At 38.9% G+C, this 19,558-nt stretch overlaps 1 protein-coding gene across 8 annotated transcripts in view; it reads left to right on the top strand.

Annotated features, from left to right (window-relative positions):
* The window catches only part of exoc6 (exocyst complex component 6), a 187,677-nt gene that overhangs the window by 154,090 nt on the left and 14,029 nt on the right, over positions 1-19,558 (top strand). For 4 of the 8 annotated variants that reach the window (XM_033033593.1, XM_033033597.1, XM_033033595.1 and 1 more), the window contains 2 exons: positions 18,551-18,663; positions 19,063-19,074. In XM_033033593.1, coding sequence (XP_032889484.1) covers positions 18,551-18,663; positions 19,063-19,074 — 125 coding nt within the window. The remainder of the gene's footprint in view (positions 1-18,550; positions 18,664-19,062; positions 19,075-19,558) is intronic. The other 4 variants (XM_033033594.1, XM_033033598.1, XM_033033601.1 and 1 more) reach the window with 1 other exon arrangement.

The following is a 19,558-nucleotide window of genomic DNA, read 5'->3' as shown; positions in this document are numbered from 1 at the left end:
TTCTTTCACTAGTGGGTAACTCTGTGATAGATTTCAGAATAGAGTGTTTTTAGCAAGTTGGTTTTGTGAACATGTGAACAGCATAACAGCCAATCTATTGCAATTAGGGCCCCTTAAATGGTGGCGTGAGACACGACGCTGACGTGGGTTTGCTTCTTCTGCCAGTGGATTTTGTGGATTTTTCTGGGACTGCATGAATGACCTCATCCCTTCCTTTGGAGTGCCTTGTGAGATGGCCCAAGTTTCCATTTTGTGCAGTTTGTTGGCTTGATCTTCAATTGTCCTTTTTAGTCAACTAGGGCAGTATTAGTGTAATAGTTTTTTTTGCACATTGGAAGTTATACTAACATGATCTATGTGATGGGACCACCATTTCATACTGACATGTATCTAAAATTCTATTTGTGTGAAAGCAATCATATGACGGCATGGTTTTTTTATATGTAGAATTTTGCCCATACCATCTTTTGATGGACTATGGTTACGAAGCATCTTGAAAGTTGGAAAGCATGTACTTCTGATTTGCACATCTTTTGGGACTTTACTCAAATAACAGTCAACTAGTAGGATAATTTGAGGTTCCCAGTGCTTAGTGTTTGTTTGGGAAGGAACTGCAGATGCTGGTTTAAACTGAAGATACACTAAAAATGCTGGAGTAAGTCAGTGTCGAGTTAACTCAGTAACTCAGTGTTTACCTATTCGTCACCTATTCCTTTTCTCCACAGATGCTGTCTGACTCGCTGAGTTGCTCCAGTTTTTTGTGTCTACCGCTTAGTTTTTAGATTTGTCTTTGGACCTGTGTTAAGTGAGTGTGTCTAAGATTAAAACAGCAGTGGTTCTGTTTGGGCTTGGTTCTGATTATAACAAGACCGGAATTCCCTCAGCATTGCAGCCGGAGGGTATAGTTTTGGGAATTTAAGTTACCCTGGAGAGAATTGGCTGATTGCTGTGAACCCAAAGAACTAATTTCTTCCTCAAACTTTCCAATCTCTCTGTTCCCACTGTTAAAACTTAGGAGAGTTCCTTTCCCTGCATGTTTTGTGTATGAGGAGCCATTTTCAGAAATTACAGTAGCATTTAAATATAACATTAATGATTGTAGTGTAAAAACAAACACATCTGTGCATATTTTTCAAGAGGGGAAAGCGTAGTTTTGAAATTGGCTTTGAGGGATGTATTTTACAGGTCTTGGACATATAGCTTGTTTTATATTCCTTTGATGCATGATCCCCCATGAGCAGGCTTTCATTGTGCTACAATCAATCCTGCTTTTTACTTGGGGGGGAAAAAACCTGGGATCTATTAGGCAAGTTCTGAAGATTTTTTTACCAATTAGCAGCTGCCTTACCAGCAACAGCAGGTGGCTTTCGTATCCCTCAGAGAAGGCTGTTTGCACCTCTGATCAAAGTGAAAGCAGGTTTAACAAAAAAGTCAAGGATTTTGTGGGATTTTGGTATGTGACGCAAACCCGTGAAGTATAGGTAATTTTTGTAGTTTGGCCATTGAACTGGTAATAAACTGCTGCCATCTCAGGAAGTGTTAGCTTTGTTGTGTGAAAAACACTGTTACGAGTTTGTATACATTCATTTCCTTGATAGCCATTCTCAGTAGGGAATGAGTGGGGATGGGTACTAATAGGGATGAGTAAATATGTCTGGGACCCAGTCAACACCTGATAAAAGAAGCAGCTTAATTCACCTTAATTGAAAGGCCAACTGTGAAAATAATGCTATTTGCATTTTTATATGGCAAATAATCAGTAAATTCCATGGTAATTTTCAGAAATATTTTGAAGGTTTAGAAGACTTATGGCCAATATCCTAATATATAAGGCATCTAGTGTTAGCAGATCAGTCACCAAGTTTCTCATGGTTATGCAGCATAGGTATTAAAGTTCCAATTAAAATTTGTTTTTGAACTTTTTCACCCTTTGTGCTCACTTTGATTTTGGGCCTTTTCTGCCGTGGCATTGATGAAAAGCATTTGCAGTACTTGGCTTAAGAAAGGGTACAGAAATAATAGCATAGCAGTCTGCCCTCATTAGCTTGTGTAAGAACTGTATGCACAGTGGCAATGAGTGCAATTGGCCAAGCTATGTGTGACAGCCTGCTTGTTTGGAAATAGGCTAATCTCCTGCTTGGGTTATCCAGAGGTCAGGTGGGTATTTCTTTTTTGGGGGCTCCTTTAGTGCATTAGCTTCTGTGTTTTATAACAGCCCTCTTCTTTAGTAATTGTGCCTGTAGGCTGTCGATGGGCAGCAGTTATCTGTTGAAATAGACTAAGCAGCAAGTGTTCTGACATGTTTATCAGGCAAATTGTACCTGACAAAAAGGTAATTACACTTACAATTGGGTCCAAAGGCAGCTGGATGATTAGGGGTTAATCAATGATGCACAGTAGACATGTCCTGTATTTAAAGCTAATGGTTTAGCCTTGACTGTTAGAAATCCTAAGCACCATAGTTTAAAATGGAGCAATCAAAAAAGTTATCAATTATTTGATGCGTAGGAAGGAACTGCAGATGCTGGTTTAAACCGAAGATGGACACAAAAAGCTGGAGTAACTCATCTGAAGAAGGGTCTCGACCTGAAACATCACCCATTCCTTCTCTCCAGAGTTGCTGCCTGTCCCGCTGAGTTACTCCAGCTTTTTGCCTCTATCAACTATTTGATCATGTATTAATGTTAATACATCATCATATCTAAATGAAAGTAAATCAACATCTGCAGTTCCAGTGTCTACATTTACTGTACTGTAATGTAATGTTACCTTCCATTCAAAAGCTGTTGGAATCTCTTTGGTTGCCAATTTTTAAAACTAGCTGAAATAAAAGGTATGTAATACCACATAATGATTGTAATAATTATTCAGCTTTAGAATTCATATGTTATAGTATTTTTGCACTCTTCAATTATAAGCTTACACTATGGATTTGATTGAACAACTTTGTGGGGGAAAAAGGAATGATTCTCCTCCCCAAAAATGAATCATTTTTGTTTTCTGATGCAGATCTGTATGATATCCTCAAAAATCATATGATGCTAAATTTTCTTATAACAAGCACAGTTTATGTTCCAGATGCTTTCCCAAAAATGATTGCGCTAATGGAATTGATACTAAATGGGATGATTATAACATTATACATGTAAGACAGAGCACTGCTGTGCAGGAAACCTAGCACGAGCTCCGTGTTTTTGCTGCTGTGCCCAGAATCTGGGTGCCAGAGATCAGATGCAAATTCAGAATTGCCCTTGGCTTGGTGTGGAGAAGCTGCCATGTAGGGCTGGATGTGAGGTGCCCCTATACAATCGCCATTGCTGGGGGTTTGGAACACCAGCCTGACAACTGTCCAGAGCCTCTGATTACTGTCATGATCACCTTGGTTGAAGCTGCTTTCTCCCCCTTTATGTTGCTGCTCATCTCTCCACACCCCAGAGACTTCTTGTATGGTACACACAAAAAGCTGGAGTAACTCAGCGGGTCTATATGGTGGACGTTAGCCAGTCCACACCAACTCATGAGTCCATCATTGCTGCAAATATACCAGAAGAGGGTAGGGATTTGCAACTTATTCCCTCCGTGGCAGCAAAAAGCCCAAGTGAAGGTCTATCTCAAAGTCCAAGGAAGTATGTACCTGTACGTGTGCCAGAGTGAATCAACAAAGCAGGTCTCATTGGGGGACGAGAATGTACTTTGAAAATAGTTTTAAGTGGTGTACAAGCAATCTACTCAATCCAGGCTGTGATATTAGTATTTTATTACATAATTACGTCTTGTAAAGTAATAAAACTTTCATGTCTTACGCATTAGCACTTCAAACCTCTCAATGACTCTGTGAAGCACTCTTTAGAAACAGACTATATGGAATGATACCCAAGATCCTAAAAGTTTCCTAATTATTACCTGGCCACACATATTTTGTTTGATTAGTGGTGGTGAGAAATAGGGGAGTCGTAAGTGGAATTGATTGCTGAGTGGTGGAGGATAAGATAATAGGGAAGGATGAATCATTGCCAGCTGATCTGTATTCTTAACATAATGGATGAGAGTTATGTGGGAATGATGGACAGTATTTCTTGCTCAGCCAATCAGTTGTAAAGGAAAGTATTCATTTTCCCGTACAGAAAGTTGTTAAAAAATAAATGTTAAGAGGAGGGGAAAAGCAAAAGAAAAAGGGACGAAAAAGAGAACTTGAGCAATGCCAGTTGAAATTAGTTAAATGTATAAAATTGTTGTACATAAGATTTAAAAAAGTTTGGTCAGTCTGATACTTTTTTTGCCCCCAGTTTACTTTTTTAATTAAAGTTCCTAAATTGTGTTTTAAGTTTTGATTAAAGATTCTGGATTATAAAGGATGTTGAAGGTTTGATCAGGACAAAGGAAAAGAATGGAAGGCAACTGGGGTTGAGGGCATCTCCAGAGGAATGTAGTGTATGTAGGAGAGAACACAACAAAATTAGGAGGGCTAAAAAAGGGCAAAGAAATATGCTTGGCAAGTAAGATCAGGGAGAATCCCTAGACATTCTGTAAAGAACAAGAAGGCATGGAGGGAGTGGTTCACTTGGGGACCAAAGTGCTAATCTGTGTTGAACAAAGTATGTGGGTGAGGTCCTAAAATGAGGACCTCATCCGTATTCATTGAGAAGAAAGACATGGAAGATGATGACTTCAGGGAGAGGTATGTGGATCATTTGGAGCAGTCCAATAAGAAGGAGAAAATGCTAGATGTCACAGGATGCAAAGGTCTGATAAATACCCAAAGCTGGCTGAGATCTATCCCAAAATACACAGGACAGCAAGGAAGAAAATAGCTGGGGCCTTGACATAGATTTTTGCATCTTCATTAGCTTTTTGTGAGGTGGTAAAAGACTGAGATGGTTAATATCATTTATTTAAGAGGGGAAGAAGGAATAACCCAAATAATTACTGGGGGAAATGTTCAGGGATAGGATTTTTGTTCATTTGGAAAGGCAGATCGGGAATAGTCTGCATTGCTTTGTTTGGGGAGATGCAGCAATCTAGAGGGGAGAAAAACTAACTGCTGGAGAAACTCTAGTGGAGATGGGTAGAATTGACGCTTCAGGTTGAGAACCTGCATCAGGGTTACACATATAAAGGGGTGGAGGGGAGAGGCAGGGGTACCAGGCAGGGGAAGGGTGGAAATCCACCTATCACCTGCCTGGTCCTACTTCCCCCTCGCTTCTATGGGCTATCTCTCCTCTGCACTCTATCCTGATGCAGGGTCTAAAACCGAAGCATCTATTCCTCTGTCGCGAATGATGCTGCCAGTTCGGTTGAATTCGTCCAGCAGTTTTTGTGTTTGGGAAATGTGACTCATTAATTTTAGTCAGTTTTTTAAGATTCAAGATTGATTGATTGATTGATTGAAAGGTACAGCGTGGAAACAAGCCCAATGGACAACTGGGTCCGTGCCAACCATCAATCACCCGTTCACCCAAGTCTTATGTTATCCCACTTTAGCATCCACTTCCTACAAACTAAGTTAATATACAGAGGGCAATTAAGCTACAAGCCCACACTATTTTGGGATGTGGGAGGAAACCGGAGCACCCGGAAGAAACGCAATCAAGGTCATAGTGAGAAGACGTTTGTTTACCCTGGAACACAGTGGGCTGAGGGGTGACTTAATAAATAAGAAGCAATGGTAGGGTAGATGTTCAGAATCTTTCTCCCCATAATAGGGGATAGGTTGAAGGTGAGCAGAAGGAATATTAAAGGGGATTTGACTAGTTATTTTTGTATTATGATTCTTTATTGTGATGATGATTGTGATTGATTGTGATACTTTATTGTCATGCTGTTTATATCTGGAACTTGCTACCAGAGGATGTGGTGGAGTCGGATACAATTGCTATATTTGAGAAACATTTTGACAGGCACTTAACCAAGCAAAGTATAGAAGAATAAGGATCTAATATGTAGGTAGTTAGAATTAGCATAGATGGGCAGAAATATCTGCATGGACGTGATGGGCCAAAGGATTTGTTTTTGTGCTGTGACTGTGAATTATTTTTGCACCTCTTGCTTGCTGCCACATGAAGCGTCCATGCTTCCTGAACTCGAACTCTGACAGTCCATAAATTCCAGTTGTTCATTGTAATCCAAACCAAGCAGGTAAGTAGAAGGAAAGTCTGTGTTATTTGTATTTCTCAAAGCATGGGCCTATCTGTTCTATGTTCAGCCTGGGGCATGCATGGATAAATAGATGCTAAATTGTTTGCCACTACTGGAGAGATCAGGTTTCTTTGAAGTTGCATGAAGATAAAAATGTTACCTAATGTTGTTACACATTGCCATCAATAATTCATTTTTTTTAAGTTGTAAGAAATAAAAACTTATTTATACTCACAAGCGTTTCTTGAGGTCCTCTGAGGGAACGCTGTATGTATTTATGTATGTATTGTTGGTCTATGTACCACTGTTTGTAGCATGTTAGTACCTGCACTAATGTAAAGCACTTTGGTCAACAAGAGTTGTTTTTAAATGTGCTATAGAAATAAAATTGACGTGACTTGACTTGTCATATGGAAAGTTGAACATGTCCAACACAAAATATTATAGCATCCGTTTTGATATAATTTCCAAATGCAGGTGTATAGGCCCAAAGCTTATTAGTGAACAGGATTCAGTAAGTATTTTTTGGACTGTTGAAGCAGTCTTCTAACCAAACAGACTCCAGAGCTTAGATCCACAGCTTCAGTCAAATTCCTGTGTTCGTTATTGTACCCCTCATAAAATCCTAATTATCCACTTCTCCCATTTCTCACTCTTCATCAGTGTAGGCTGCTGACGATTATGTAAACAGGCCTGGCCTATTCCACAGTTTGAATAATGACTGTGACTGCACAATCAACCACAGGTTTGGGACTTTCAAAAACATTTGGGCTGCTCTGCTACTGATGAAAAGTAGACAACCTAAGAGTAGCAATGTTACAAAATTTTGAGATTTAAAAAATCAAGTCTGCAATTATCCCATCAGATAAAGCATAAAAAGAAGTTTAATTTGATACCTAATTCACTTTCATATCTTCAGTATTAAAAAAGTTACGGCCATTTTCATACTCGGAAATTAGCAATTGCTTTTCCATTGACTGAACACAAAAGCCGTGATCGAGGACAGTCAAAAGCCCATAACTTTCTTAAAAATTAAGAGAACTGAAAGAAATTTTCAGTTATTATAGATTGAAGCATTCTGAAATAAATATTAAACAATCTTACTTGGATGACCTGAAATTAAAGCATATAATTAGTTAGTTATCCAATTGTAGCTAATTACATAATTCAATTACTAGATCTAAACATCTATCCATTTCTTAAGAAGAGATCAACATTTTTAAATAGCCTAAGTGTCCAAATAACATACACACAAGAATTCACAATATAACATGATTTTTAAATCTCATTGTCATGGATTTATAGGCCAAATGGAAGGAATTTAGTGTTTAGTACCTGCAAATTAATGGCCATTTAAATAATCTTGCGAGTGGGTTTTTCTGGAACGCGATCATTTGGAACGTTGCGCTTGTGGTGAATTTAAACCCCATATCGGCAGGAAAAATACTGCCGGTTCGTATGGGGGAAAAATCACCGTTTCGCAACGTAAAATGTGAATTAAAGGCATCTTAAGGAGCACTTTTATACATAAAATAAACGGCTTTCCTTTACCTGTCCCGTACGTGAAATCCGTCCCCGTTGTCGGCGTTGACAGCTTTAGAAGCTGATTTTTTAATTACTCCAGCGCTGAACTTGTCGGGCGATTTAAAAAAAAAAGATTTTTAAAAAAATTAAAAAAAAAAAAAATTCACCGAACGCCCGTCGGAACAATTCTTCTGCAAAAGCTTGCACTCCGAGAAAATATAATCCAGGACAGGTAGGTGAAAACCGCATTTTATCCCCGCCCCCCCTCAAAGGCGCCAAAATCGCGCACATGGCCAGTAGCAGAACTGCAGCGCCGCTGAAGGTAAGTTTTGTAACATACCTACTAAGAGCTGGTTGTTATGAGCATGTGTGTAAGATTGATTGGAATGAGCTCTACCCAGCATACAAGAGATTTAAATTGGTAATAAACCATGAAGACTAATTCATCAAGGGACAAGAAGTTAAGAGCAGGTAATGGTATCTCTGAGAGAAGCAGCATTTCAGCCAGAATATTACCGTTGTGTTCATAATAGTAAACCTTTGCTTTTAAATCGGTGAATGGAGTCATTTATTTTGAATACAACAAAGAAAGACAAGGGGCATAGTATCCAGATTGATGGAACCAAATCTCTAAAGCTATTATAATATATTGAATTTGTATCTGAGTGGATTAATTTGTTTCTGGGTCCAATTTTATATCTTCATCTGAATAATATTCCATGCTGTGATAATGAAATAAATCACTTAAGTAAAAGTGACTACTTGTCATCAAAGTCTTTTGGAGTCGAGGATGACCTGCATCCACTCTGGTTTTGAGGTTATGGATGAGGGAATCTTAAATTCTTCCACAGATGGGACAGTAAGTGCCTGCTGCAGCGAGTTATTTAGTGAGGGGTTTCTCAAATCTCCTTCTGAATGTCCTCCTCCACTTTGTGTGATCATGGTCCAGAGATCATGGCCCAGGAGTCGAAGGGGATATTGCTCTTTTTCAGGGAGACTGAAAACATCCATAAACCTTTTCATCTGTTTGATAATCTCTTCCCACGACACACTATATTCCGAGCTCTATTTTTGGGAGTCTGATGTTAAGTGGACAATGGTGTAGTCTGCCCAACAGAGTTTACTGAGTGTAACTGGGGTCTCAACTCTGGGAATGTTGGCTTAGGAGAGGACAGTTCACTTATCTTTCTCATGCAGTGAGAGGATTTTGTGGAGTTGGCTCTGGTAATTTTCTGGTAGTTTTAAAGCAGACCAAATCTCTGATGCAGATAGGAAGACAGATATAGCTGCTGCCCATTAGATGTCAAATTAATGTCAGCTTTGATATCTTGGTCTACAAACATCCTTTAGCTCAGTCAACCGCAAACAACCTTATCCTTAGTCAACCAAAAGCGGTGCTGGTGCATTGGCGGTAATGGTGAATTTCTTTATTGACATCGATCGCTGCCAAAAAGTGGGTTCCAAAACATGGGAAGGAATTCAACTTTCCGGGGTTTTGTGTGAGCCCTTATTATTGTGGAGAAATATTGCAGAGAGGGGAAGATTGGTTGAGGACCATTGTACTGTGAATGTGGCCCATCGTCTTGTGTGCTGCAGCAAGCAAGTCAACTTTGAGTAGGAGCTCAACCTCTGGACGTTATCTTTGTATTGCACCTCATCTACAGTGATCTCAATGCAGCAGTATTCATTCAAAGTAAACTTTTTTGAAATTAATATTCTATTTCCTCTAGTTGCTCTAGAAACATGCCCCTTGGCCCAAGCCATCCATGCTGATGGAGGTGCCCCATCTAAGCTAGTCCCATTTTGCATGTGTTTAGCTGGTATCCCTCTGAATCTTTCCTACCCATAGACCTGTCCAAGTGTCTTTTAAATGCTGTTATAGTGTCTGCCACAACAATCTCCTCCAACAGCCCATTCCATATACCCACCACCTGCTGAGTGAAAACGTTTCCTCTCGGGTTCCCATTAACTGTTGCATCTCTCACATTAAACCTTTGTCCTCTGTTTCTTGACTCCCCTACCATGTCCATTCAACCTACAGTGCCCTCCATAGTGTTTGGGACAAAGAACCATCATTTATTTATTTGCCTCTGTGCTCCACAATTTGAGATTTGTAATAGAAAAAAATCACGTGTGGTTAAAGTGCACATTGTCAGATTTTAATAAAGGGTATTTTTATACATTTTGTTTTCACCATGTAGAAATTACAGCAGTGTTTATACATAGCCCCCCCATTTCAGGGCACCATAATGTTTGGGCCACGGCAATGTCATGTAAATGAAATGTCATGTTTAGTATTTTGTTGCATATCCTTTGCATGCAATGACTGCTTGAAGTTTGCGATTCATGGACATCACCAGTTGCTGGGTTTCTTCTCTGGTGGTGCTCTGCCAAGCCTGCATTGCAGCCATCTTTAGCTTATGCTTGTTTTGGGGGCTAGTCCCCTTCATTTTTCTCTTCAGCATAAAAAAGGCATGCTCAATTCGGTTCAGATCGGGTGATTGACTTGGCCACTCAAGAATTGACCATTTTTTAGCTTTGAAAAATTCCTTTGTTGCTTTAGCAGTATGTTTGGGATCATTGTCTTGATGTAGAATGAACCACTGGCCAATGAGTTTTGAGGCATTTGTTTGAACTTGAGCAGATAAGATGTGTCTATACACTTCGGAATTCATTATGCTACTACATCAGCAGTTGTATCATCAATGAAGATGTGAGCCAGTACCTTCAGCAGCCATACACGCCCTGGCCATAACATCCTCACCACTGTGTTTCACAGATGAGGTGGTATGCTTTGGATCTTGGGCAGTTCCTTCTCTCCTCCATACTTTGCTCTTGCCATCACTCTGATATAAGTTAATCTTCGTCTCATCTGTCCACAAGACCTTTTTCAAGAACTGTGGTTGCTCTTTTAAGTACTTCTTGGCAAACTGTAATCCGGACATTCTATTTTTGCGGCTAACCAGTGGTTTGCATCTTGCAGTGTAGCCTCTGTATTTCTGTTCATGAAGTCTTCTGCGGACAGTGGTCATTCACAAATCCACATCTGATTCCTGAAGAGTATTTCTGATCTGTCGGACCGGTGTATGGGGATTTTTCTTTATTATAGAGATAATTCTTCTGTCATCAACTGTGGCGGTCTTCCTTGGCCTGCCAGTCCCTTTGCGATTAGTAAGCTCACCAGTGCTCTCTTTCTTCTTAATGATGTTCCAAGCAGTTGATTTTGGTAAGCCTAAGGTTTGGCTGATGTCTCTGTAACAGTTTTATTCTTGTTTCTCAGTCTCATGATGGCTTCTTTGACTTTCATTGGCACAACTTTGGTCCTCATGTTGATAAACAGCGATAAATGTTTCCAAAGGTGATGGGAAAAACTAGGTGCTGAGAGCTCTCTTATACCTGCATTAAGGAGGTAATTAAACACACCTGAGCAATTACAAACTCCTGTGAAGCCATGTGTCCCAAACATTATGGTGCCCTGAACTGGGGGGGACTATGTATAAACACTGCTGTAATTTCAACATGGTGAAACAAAAAGTATAAAAATGGCCTTTAATAAAATCTGACAATGTGTACTTTAACCACATGTGATTTTTTTTCTATTACAAATCTCAAATTGTGGAATACAGAGGCAAATAAATAAATGATGGGTATTTGTCCCAAACATTATGGAGGGCATTGCACCTATTGCCCTATCTGTTTTTTTAATTTATTTTATTTGTTGTTTGTTTATTATGTTATCTTATGAGTACTGAGTTTACAGACCTGTTCTGCTAAGGCAAGTTAGAATTTCATTGTTCCATTTTGCTATACAAGACAATTAAGATTCTTTTAACGCTGATACGTACTGAATAAATTGATGTGTGTACAATGATTGCAATTGGGTCTCGATTTTTTTCCTACGTATTAAAAAGATATACATCAGCTGGGTCTTCTGTTCATTAATGGTTCCCCCTGCTGGAAACTATGCATTGATATCTCGTCTCAGATGCCTTGCACTATCAAGTAGCGTGCCAGTAATGGATCTTGTATGAAAAATAGCCAGTTGATACCGAAGAGCTGCTAATATCTGTGGACCTACATTTGTAGTCAATTAGCATTGTCAAGATGCTGTGCTGGCATCAATACTTATTATAGCATTGTTTTAGTATAATGTAAAGGAAATTATAGTAAGTAACTGTAGAATTAATTGCTGTTTTGTAGATTTCTTATAGTTAGTGCTCTGGATTAATACTTTAAATAGTTGGTATCTAAAATTCTCAGTTATTTGAAATGATAAATACTTAAAACATAGCAAAGTAATGGTCTATTTTGCCACACTTCAAATAAATGCATGCAAGTTATGGAATTTCTCGTGCATGATATGTAACTTTAGTAATAAACGATAACTGTATCCAATGTAATTGCAGTTCAATGGACATTACAAATGAATGTTTTTTTCAATGGGAAATACTGTTTTTTTCTTTTTTCTTAATTTCGATATGGACCATGCATTCTCATATGGTCATGATGTTTGAAGACTCAGGCCATGTATTTCACCATTACTCCATGAATTTAATAGGTAATGTGCGTCTTGTTCAAAATGAGAGCAAATAGGTGTGATAATTAGTATGGACATGGTGGGCCGAATAGCCTGTTTTCATGCTGTATCTCTGATTCTGAGTGGTCATTTTTTCTCCCCAATTTCCAAAGTACCCCACCTGGTGGTCCAGCCAAGAATAGAATGACAAGATGCCATCCACTGTTGAATGCATTTAGAAGGATTCAAACCACTAATTGGGAAATTGTAAAGATCAAATTTCTCTAATCAAAATATTTTTCCGTTCTTTTTCCATTTAGACTAATAACATTAGTAAAAATCTTAATCTTATTAGTTACCATTTATCACTACACATGTATTTAAGGAATTTTTCATTTAAATATTATGGGGATGAAATAATTGATCCAAGATGAATTTAAAATAGTGACCTGAATTGTATTTGGTAAATTACCAATAATTCATGACCAATGTATCTTATTTACTCAAATTATTTTCAACTTATATATCAAATTAAAGGTCAGTTGCTTCATATTTTTTTCCGTTATTCTTCATGTTTAGCCTTTAATATCATTTTGTGGAATATTTTCATTAACAGCTAAATAGTATAAATGATTTTGTGTTTTTAACATTTTTAAACTTGTTCATTATTAATTCCTGTAATTATTAATGCAAAATTAATCTAGTGCACTCTTTGCAGAGTTTAGTAATGTTTAGTTTATAGTGTATCATTTTTTTCCTGAATCTTAAAATGCATTAGTAAAATCCTAAAGTTGAAAGTGTTTTGAATTTTATAACATTTAGGGTAATGTTGCTTTGTACAATTTTTTGTCAAGTATTATGAGTTTAAGATTGCAGGGACATTATTCACCGTTAAATATTATGTTAAATTGGTGTTTGTAGAAGGGATAGGCAATGTGTGAAAAGCAACACCAAGCATTGATTTACTTGGAAATTCCAAATGTTTCCTCCTTTGATATTTGTTTCTACTGCTGATAGCCCTTTAGATTTTTTTGATTCTGCTCTAAAGAATGTGGTTTTAAATGGCTTGTGGTTCAGTGACTATGCAGTGTGACAGGCAATAGAAGAGAAAATTGAGAGGTAGAAGTAATTGCTATTTTGGAAGTGTAATTTATTTTTAACTTCAGAAAACAGCTAACCCGTGCATTCATTGTCTTAATGCCTCGCATATCCAAAATGCACAAAGCAATGTAAAGTATGCTTTACATTTTAGAAGCTATACTTAAATATATGACGGTGTTTCATTCCTCACCTCGCTTACCCTACTAACAACATAATATGAACACTTGAGACCACATAGTCTGTTTCCATTTGAGGAAAGAGTGGTCATGGATGTATGGTGCTCTGTAACAATTGTCAGCACCATTCTTTGATTGTCCATGGGAGCCAAATACTTTTGCCTCTCTTCCTGCAAAAGCTCTCCTCTCCAGCAAGGTGCTTCATCATTTTAATGACATGCCTGTGAATTGACAAAACCCACTGTCAGCTAGTTCAGTCCTTTGTTTGGTTGAAAGACAAGTCCTGCTACAACACTGAAGCTGTTTCATTGTTTGTCAATATCAACTTCTAAAGAAATGTCATTATTGCTCATCTTTTCAGAATTTTTTTTTCTTTTTTACAAATTTCAATTTTGTTAGTATTGAAATGATTCGGCCTAGAGCAATAAAAATCAAAACAAAGACTGCCCTTTTTTTTTTTTTTTTTGCCCCTGTCAGAACAGCAAAATAATTTGACATTTAACCATCTTATTGTAATGCATGGACACATAACAGAGCTGATCGGGCCTCTACCTAACATCTCATGCAAAAGGTGGCACCTCCAATTAGTGCTGTGGTGAAGTATCAAGCTAGATATTTGTGTTGCAATTGCTTCAGTGGAACTTACTCACAAGTTTTTATTTTATTTAGCGAATGCAAAGTCCTTTAGCCAAGCAGTTGCCTCTTGATCTGCTGTATGAAGGGTGACAAGTCCTCCTTTGAGTCTTTGTTGAGGGCATGCTTCAATGATGTGTTGCATTGTTTGCTGCTCTCCACAAGCACACCGTGGGGTTGGGCTGCTGCCCCATTTGTGAAGGCTGGCCAAGCAGGGGCCATGTCCAGTCCTGAATAGCAAAGAAGATCAAAACCATTGATGGTGTAACGGCCCGCTTCCTCTGTGCCCAACGTGAGTCTCTTGGAGACAGATGACGTCAATGGAGTGTTGGTGGGCGAGGACTTCGATGAGGCGTCGCTTGGCTGCAGAGAGGCCTTCAACATTCAGTTGTAGTATTCGGAGAGCAGATCCAACTCACAAGTTAACAGCACCAGATGGTATAATCAATGAACAATAAATAGAAAACATATTATTCCTGTTTCAAATGATTTCTTGCCAGTTTCCTGATGATTTATACCTTCCTGTCTTTCCCTAAAGTTGCTAACAGCTTGCTTTTTCCATCCATGTTGAATGGACTCCAGTAGTTAATCACCAGTTAGGCCTTAACAAGAATAAGTAAAATCATCATCACCTTCACTTGTATATTCTGCACTCCATTATGAAGTCTACAATTTTATTACCTTGCACCTTAGCGACATGAGATACTGCTTTTAAACTCCAGTGAGCGATCTCCAACATTTCTGAGCATATTAACAGCACAGCCATCATGCTCAACACATTTATTGATCAAAAAAGCTAAAATCATCACATAGGCACTGAATTCAATTTGGCACATTTTAGGACACTGTTATTTCTGCTGGTCTTCCAAATCTCTTATTTTCATATTACGAATGGATTTTGACACCACCTTTTCTATGCCTCTATCTGAATCCTTGATCGGCCTAATGCCTAGTAATACTCCAGTACTGAACTTGATGGGACACCACGAACTACCCAATCACTCTGTAAAGGTTTACTGTAACACACGCACACACATTTATATCTGTTTTGTAATCTCTTAATTTCATGCACATTAATTTTCCCTAATGGAATCTCAGTGGTATCTTATGAAAGGATTCCACAAGCCTGTGTACATTACATTGACGATACCTCTTATATTTTAATATGTTACAATCACAGAGATTTGCTATGCATAATATTTCCTGTTATTACCCCAGATGAATATTATCTTTTTATGTGTAACAAATTCATCCTTAGAAGCTTAATGTTTGACTGCAGATGTTATAATTGTGTTTTAATTATGAATATTATCCCTGAAAGAGCACATGCATAGGATTATTATGTCCATACTGCAAACTAGTCCCACACAAGTGTGGTGCAACTAGATATATTTCAGTCTACTACCATCAAAATCCCTTAGAAGTGCAAGTATGTCAAGGCCTTCAACTGTAACTTGTATCATGATTTGTACTATGTAGAAGTAAACAATTTCATTTGATATGACAAGCTGCAAGATTGTGTGGTTTGCATTCAACACAGAACAGAATCAAATGACCCACATATTCTCTGAAGTATACAGACTAATACCTCAATGGCTTTTAAACGACTAAATAGGTTTACTTTGCCATCCAAAAATCTTGTTATCCTCCACCTTGTGAGAACCAATATTGTTTACTGAATTCCCTACATTGCCTAACCTAATCACGAAAGGAAAATTGAAAATTCAATTTTGTGCTGCATTACCCTGTGAATATGGCATATTAAGAGTTTGAGGATATCACAAAGGTGTGAAGTTTGTGTGTGAAAGGACCATGTTGATTACCCACCCAATTTCTCATCTCTAAATGTAGTTAATTTAAAGTAAAATATTCATTTATATTCTTTCATTGTTAACTTTTTTTTTAAAATCACGACATATGTGAGGGAATAAGTGAACAAGTATTTACAGTGTACTTTGGCAAATTGTACTTCACGTACACTGAATTACTTTGAAGTGCAATAGCTCTTTGTAGGGAGATGCTCTTTTGCACAAAGGATCCTATGAACAGACATGAGATGAATGAACCTCTCATTGTTTTTGAGTTGGAGCATTTTACAACTCACCTTAACGATCAAACAGACATTTCTACCATTGCCTGAGTAAGGCAGTGAAATGTTAGTCTGGATTCTATCTTTCATTCTTTGAGTGGGGCTTCAATTTCAAAGGTGAGAATGCTGCTGACTGCACTAAAGAGGTATTAAAGGTTAGCATTTACTCGGGAATGATACATGATGCTAAACTGAGGATTTGTACATATGTTTTGTGAGTAAAATGCACTTGCTACAATTTCTGTTAATTGAATATTCAGAATTATGGTAGGGAGTACAGTAAATACCTTATAATGGACCATGGGGAATGTGTCTGTTATTGCCCACTGTCTGCAATAACTGAGTAAGGTATTATCATTGTATGTAGTTGAAATAAAGAATTGCAGATGCTGGTTTATACCGAAGATAGACACAAAATGCTGGAGTAACACAGCAGGTCAGGCAGCATCTCTGGGGAGGATAGGTGACATCGGGATCCTTCCCCAGACTGATTCAGTTTGCTGAATTACTCTAGCACTTTGTGTCATTTAACCTCAAAAGTAGGCGCCGATGCCGCTGGTTTGCACCGGCGAGCCCTTCTTCATCGATTGACACGGCTACAGTTGTGGCTGGTGTTGTAGCCCCGACAGGACATGCTTTCTTCAGGCCGACCCTACCGTCAGGATGTGCTCAGTCAGCCTGGGGCTCCATCCCCTCCCACCTGCTGCAGCTTCTTCCTTCGCTTTGTCCGCTCGACTGCTCCACTGCTGTCGCTTCCTCCTCCTCCCCCCGCAGTTGCCGACATTGTCTAAGGTGGAATATGTCGTCGACTCTGGGGGAGGAGTGGTGATGGGTAGGGAGAGACCGGGTGGACAAAGTGAAGGAAAAAGTGGCAGTGGAGGGGAGGGAGCCCCACCGTGTCAGTGGTGGCGGCCTGAAGAAATCGCTAGTCCCAGGAGCTACAACGTGAGCTGCAACAATAACAGCATCAATCGGACCGTGCGGTGAGTGAAGAGTGCTAGTCGGGGGTGGTGTCAGAAGCTGGGGGTGTAAGTGGAGGAGAGGTGATGCTAACTCGGTGCGGTGTGGGCAGATCTCCACAACTGAAATCCGTTATAATGGGGTCTGTTAAAACGAGGGGTTACTGTACCAACCTGAATTGAGTAAAAATGTGGGAATCAAGTTATGCTTTCGAGCAGTAAATAGACGCATACGGATGAAGTGAAAATGGGTGTGACACTCGCATTTACCATTTAATTGATGCTCACCTACCTGACCATAATGGATCACCAATCTAGCATTGTAGGAACCAGAAACTGCAGACGCTGGTTTCCAAAAAAAGACACTAAGTGCTGGCATAACTCAGATGGTCAGGCAATAGCTCTGGAGAACATGGATAGATGACGATTAGGTTGGGAACCTTCTGAACCTTCTTCAGACTGATTTTTCTTTTGGGGTGGGCAGGGCAAAGCCTGGCAAGTAATCGGTCGACACAGGTGGTGGTGGTGGGGGGGGAGGGTGGTGGATGTTTGATAGACAGATGGTTGGACAATGCCCCAATAGTTGAACAATGCACCAACCCAGAAACAATGAGAAGCCCATGAGCCTTATGTCTGTTTATAAGATCTTTCCCCCCCCCGTGCACCACCTGGACTCTCACCTATTTCTCCCCTTGCCACCTCCGCCGACATTCCTTCCTCTAGCTTCACTATACACAACTCTTCAATCCTTTTGTCTCATGTCTTCTGCCTTTTCATTTTGTGTCAAGGCTACAGTAACTGTGTGTCTGGCAGCATCTCAGGAGAAAAGGAATAGGTGATGTTTCGGGTCGAGATCCTTCTTTAGATCATCTCTGGCTTTTGTCCAGCCATCTGCCTATCAACTCCACCCCCTCGCCTGAATCCACCTTATGCTACCAGGCTCTGTCCTGCCCCTCCCTCTTCCAGCTTTCTTTCTCCTCTGACTGCCCCGACAATCAATCTGAAGAAGGATCTCCATCCGAAACCTCATCTTTCCATGTTCTCCAGTGATGCTGCCTGACCTGAGTTACTCCAGCACTTTGAATCTAAGGCTGGAAATTAGTAGATACGTGATACGCACAGATCAGATTTGTTCGTTTTTTCTCCTCCGATTTGCTGCACACAAAAAAGAGCCGCTTAAATGTTTAATAATTTGTATTGCATTCTGATTCAATTCCATTATCAGTTTGAAACTGTGCAGTCAATTTGTATGGCATCTCAACCAGTGCTTATCAGATGTCCTTTAAATTACACAAATAAATTAAAAATAATCTTGTTTTGATAGTTTTCACACCAGAGTAAAGGTACTTGGAGCAAAATCATACAATTACATGGACACTTACCAAATATATTGCTGTGTTCTGCTTGTCTTTTGCAGCTACTCGATCTGTTTATGGTGTGGGACTGGTCAACTTATCTAGCTGATTACGGGCAAGCAACATCCAAGTACCTGAGAGTAAATCCCAGCACAGCTCTGATACTTCTTGAGAAGTAAGCAACCTTATTTACAGTTTTACGTGTGTACATAAAGACTGATTTCTACCCAATATAAAATAGCATAGACCATGTAATTATTTTGAATGAATTCTATCCTGAAGGAAACTATTAGTCTGCGAACTTTTTCATGTCTTGGATAGAATTTAAAATAAATATATATACGTTTTTTAAATCTATGATTTTTGTAGAACTCTATCCAAATTTCTACTGCTAGTAAGGTATATTGCATTAATGGTAGCATTTGAAATAGAGAATGTTATTCTCAATGCACTATACCAACACTCTCCATGTCGACTGTTAAATATGCACCAACAGCTTTAAGCAGCTATCCTTTCTAATAATTTGAAGTAGCTTCTGACATGCTATCGTCATTGTCATTCCTCTCTTATACAGAATCTACAAAAGGTAAGTAGTTTTCATGTACCAGGTCGTGTCACTCATTCATTGTTGTGAATTGAATGTTCATGCTTTGAAATTTTAGTTTGTGTTAGTGATCACTTTCATGATTAATGTATGCATCGTTAACATCATAGATTTATGAAGTCTTGACAAACCATATTTGTGATATGCTTGATTTTAACTGCATTGATATTGCATCAGTAAGCCTGTTTGGGAAAACGTTTAACATCTAACTGAATGAGATTGAAAGCTATGCCTTTGGGCAATTTAATGCAGTTTGATTTTCTTATAATCTGAGCACGTTTCTTTGTCAGACAGAAATGAATTATGATTGTTGCCCAAGAGCTTTAAATTTCCGGTGCTGCATTTTGGGAATGGTTCTAACAGTGGCTTCAATGCCAGTGTTCATTATTCATGCACTATGCTAATGAATAAATAATCTCTTTACCCAGCCTGTGTGTCTAACTCATCTTCATAGAATTATAGAATA

This window comes from Amblyraja radiata, chromosome 15 (genome assembly GCF_010909765.2).
Source record: "Amblyraja radiata isolate CabotCenter1 chromosome 15, sAmbRad1.1.pri, whole genome shotgun sequence".
Taxonomy (NCBI): Eukaryota; Metazoa; Chordata; class Chondrichthyes; order Rajiformes; family Rajidae; genus Amblyraja; species Amblyraja radiata.
The sequence above is the reverse complement of the archived record's forward strand: the minus strand, read 5'-3'. Positions and strand labels throughout refer to the sequence as shown.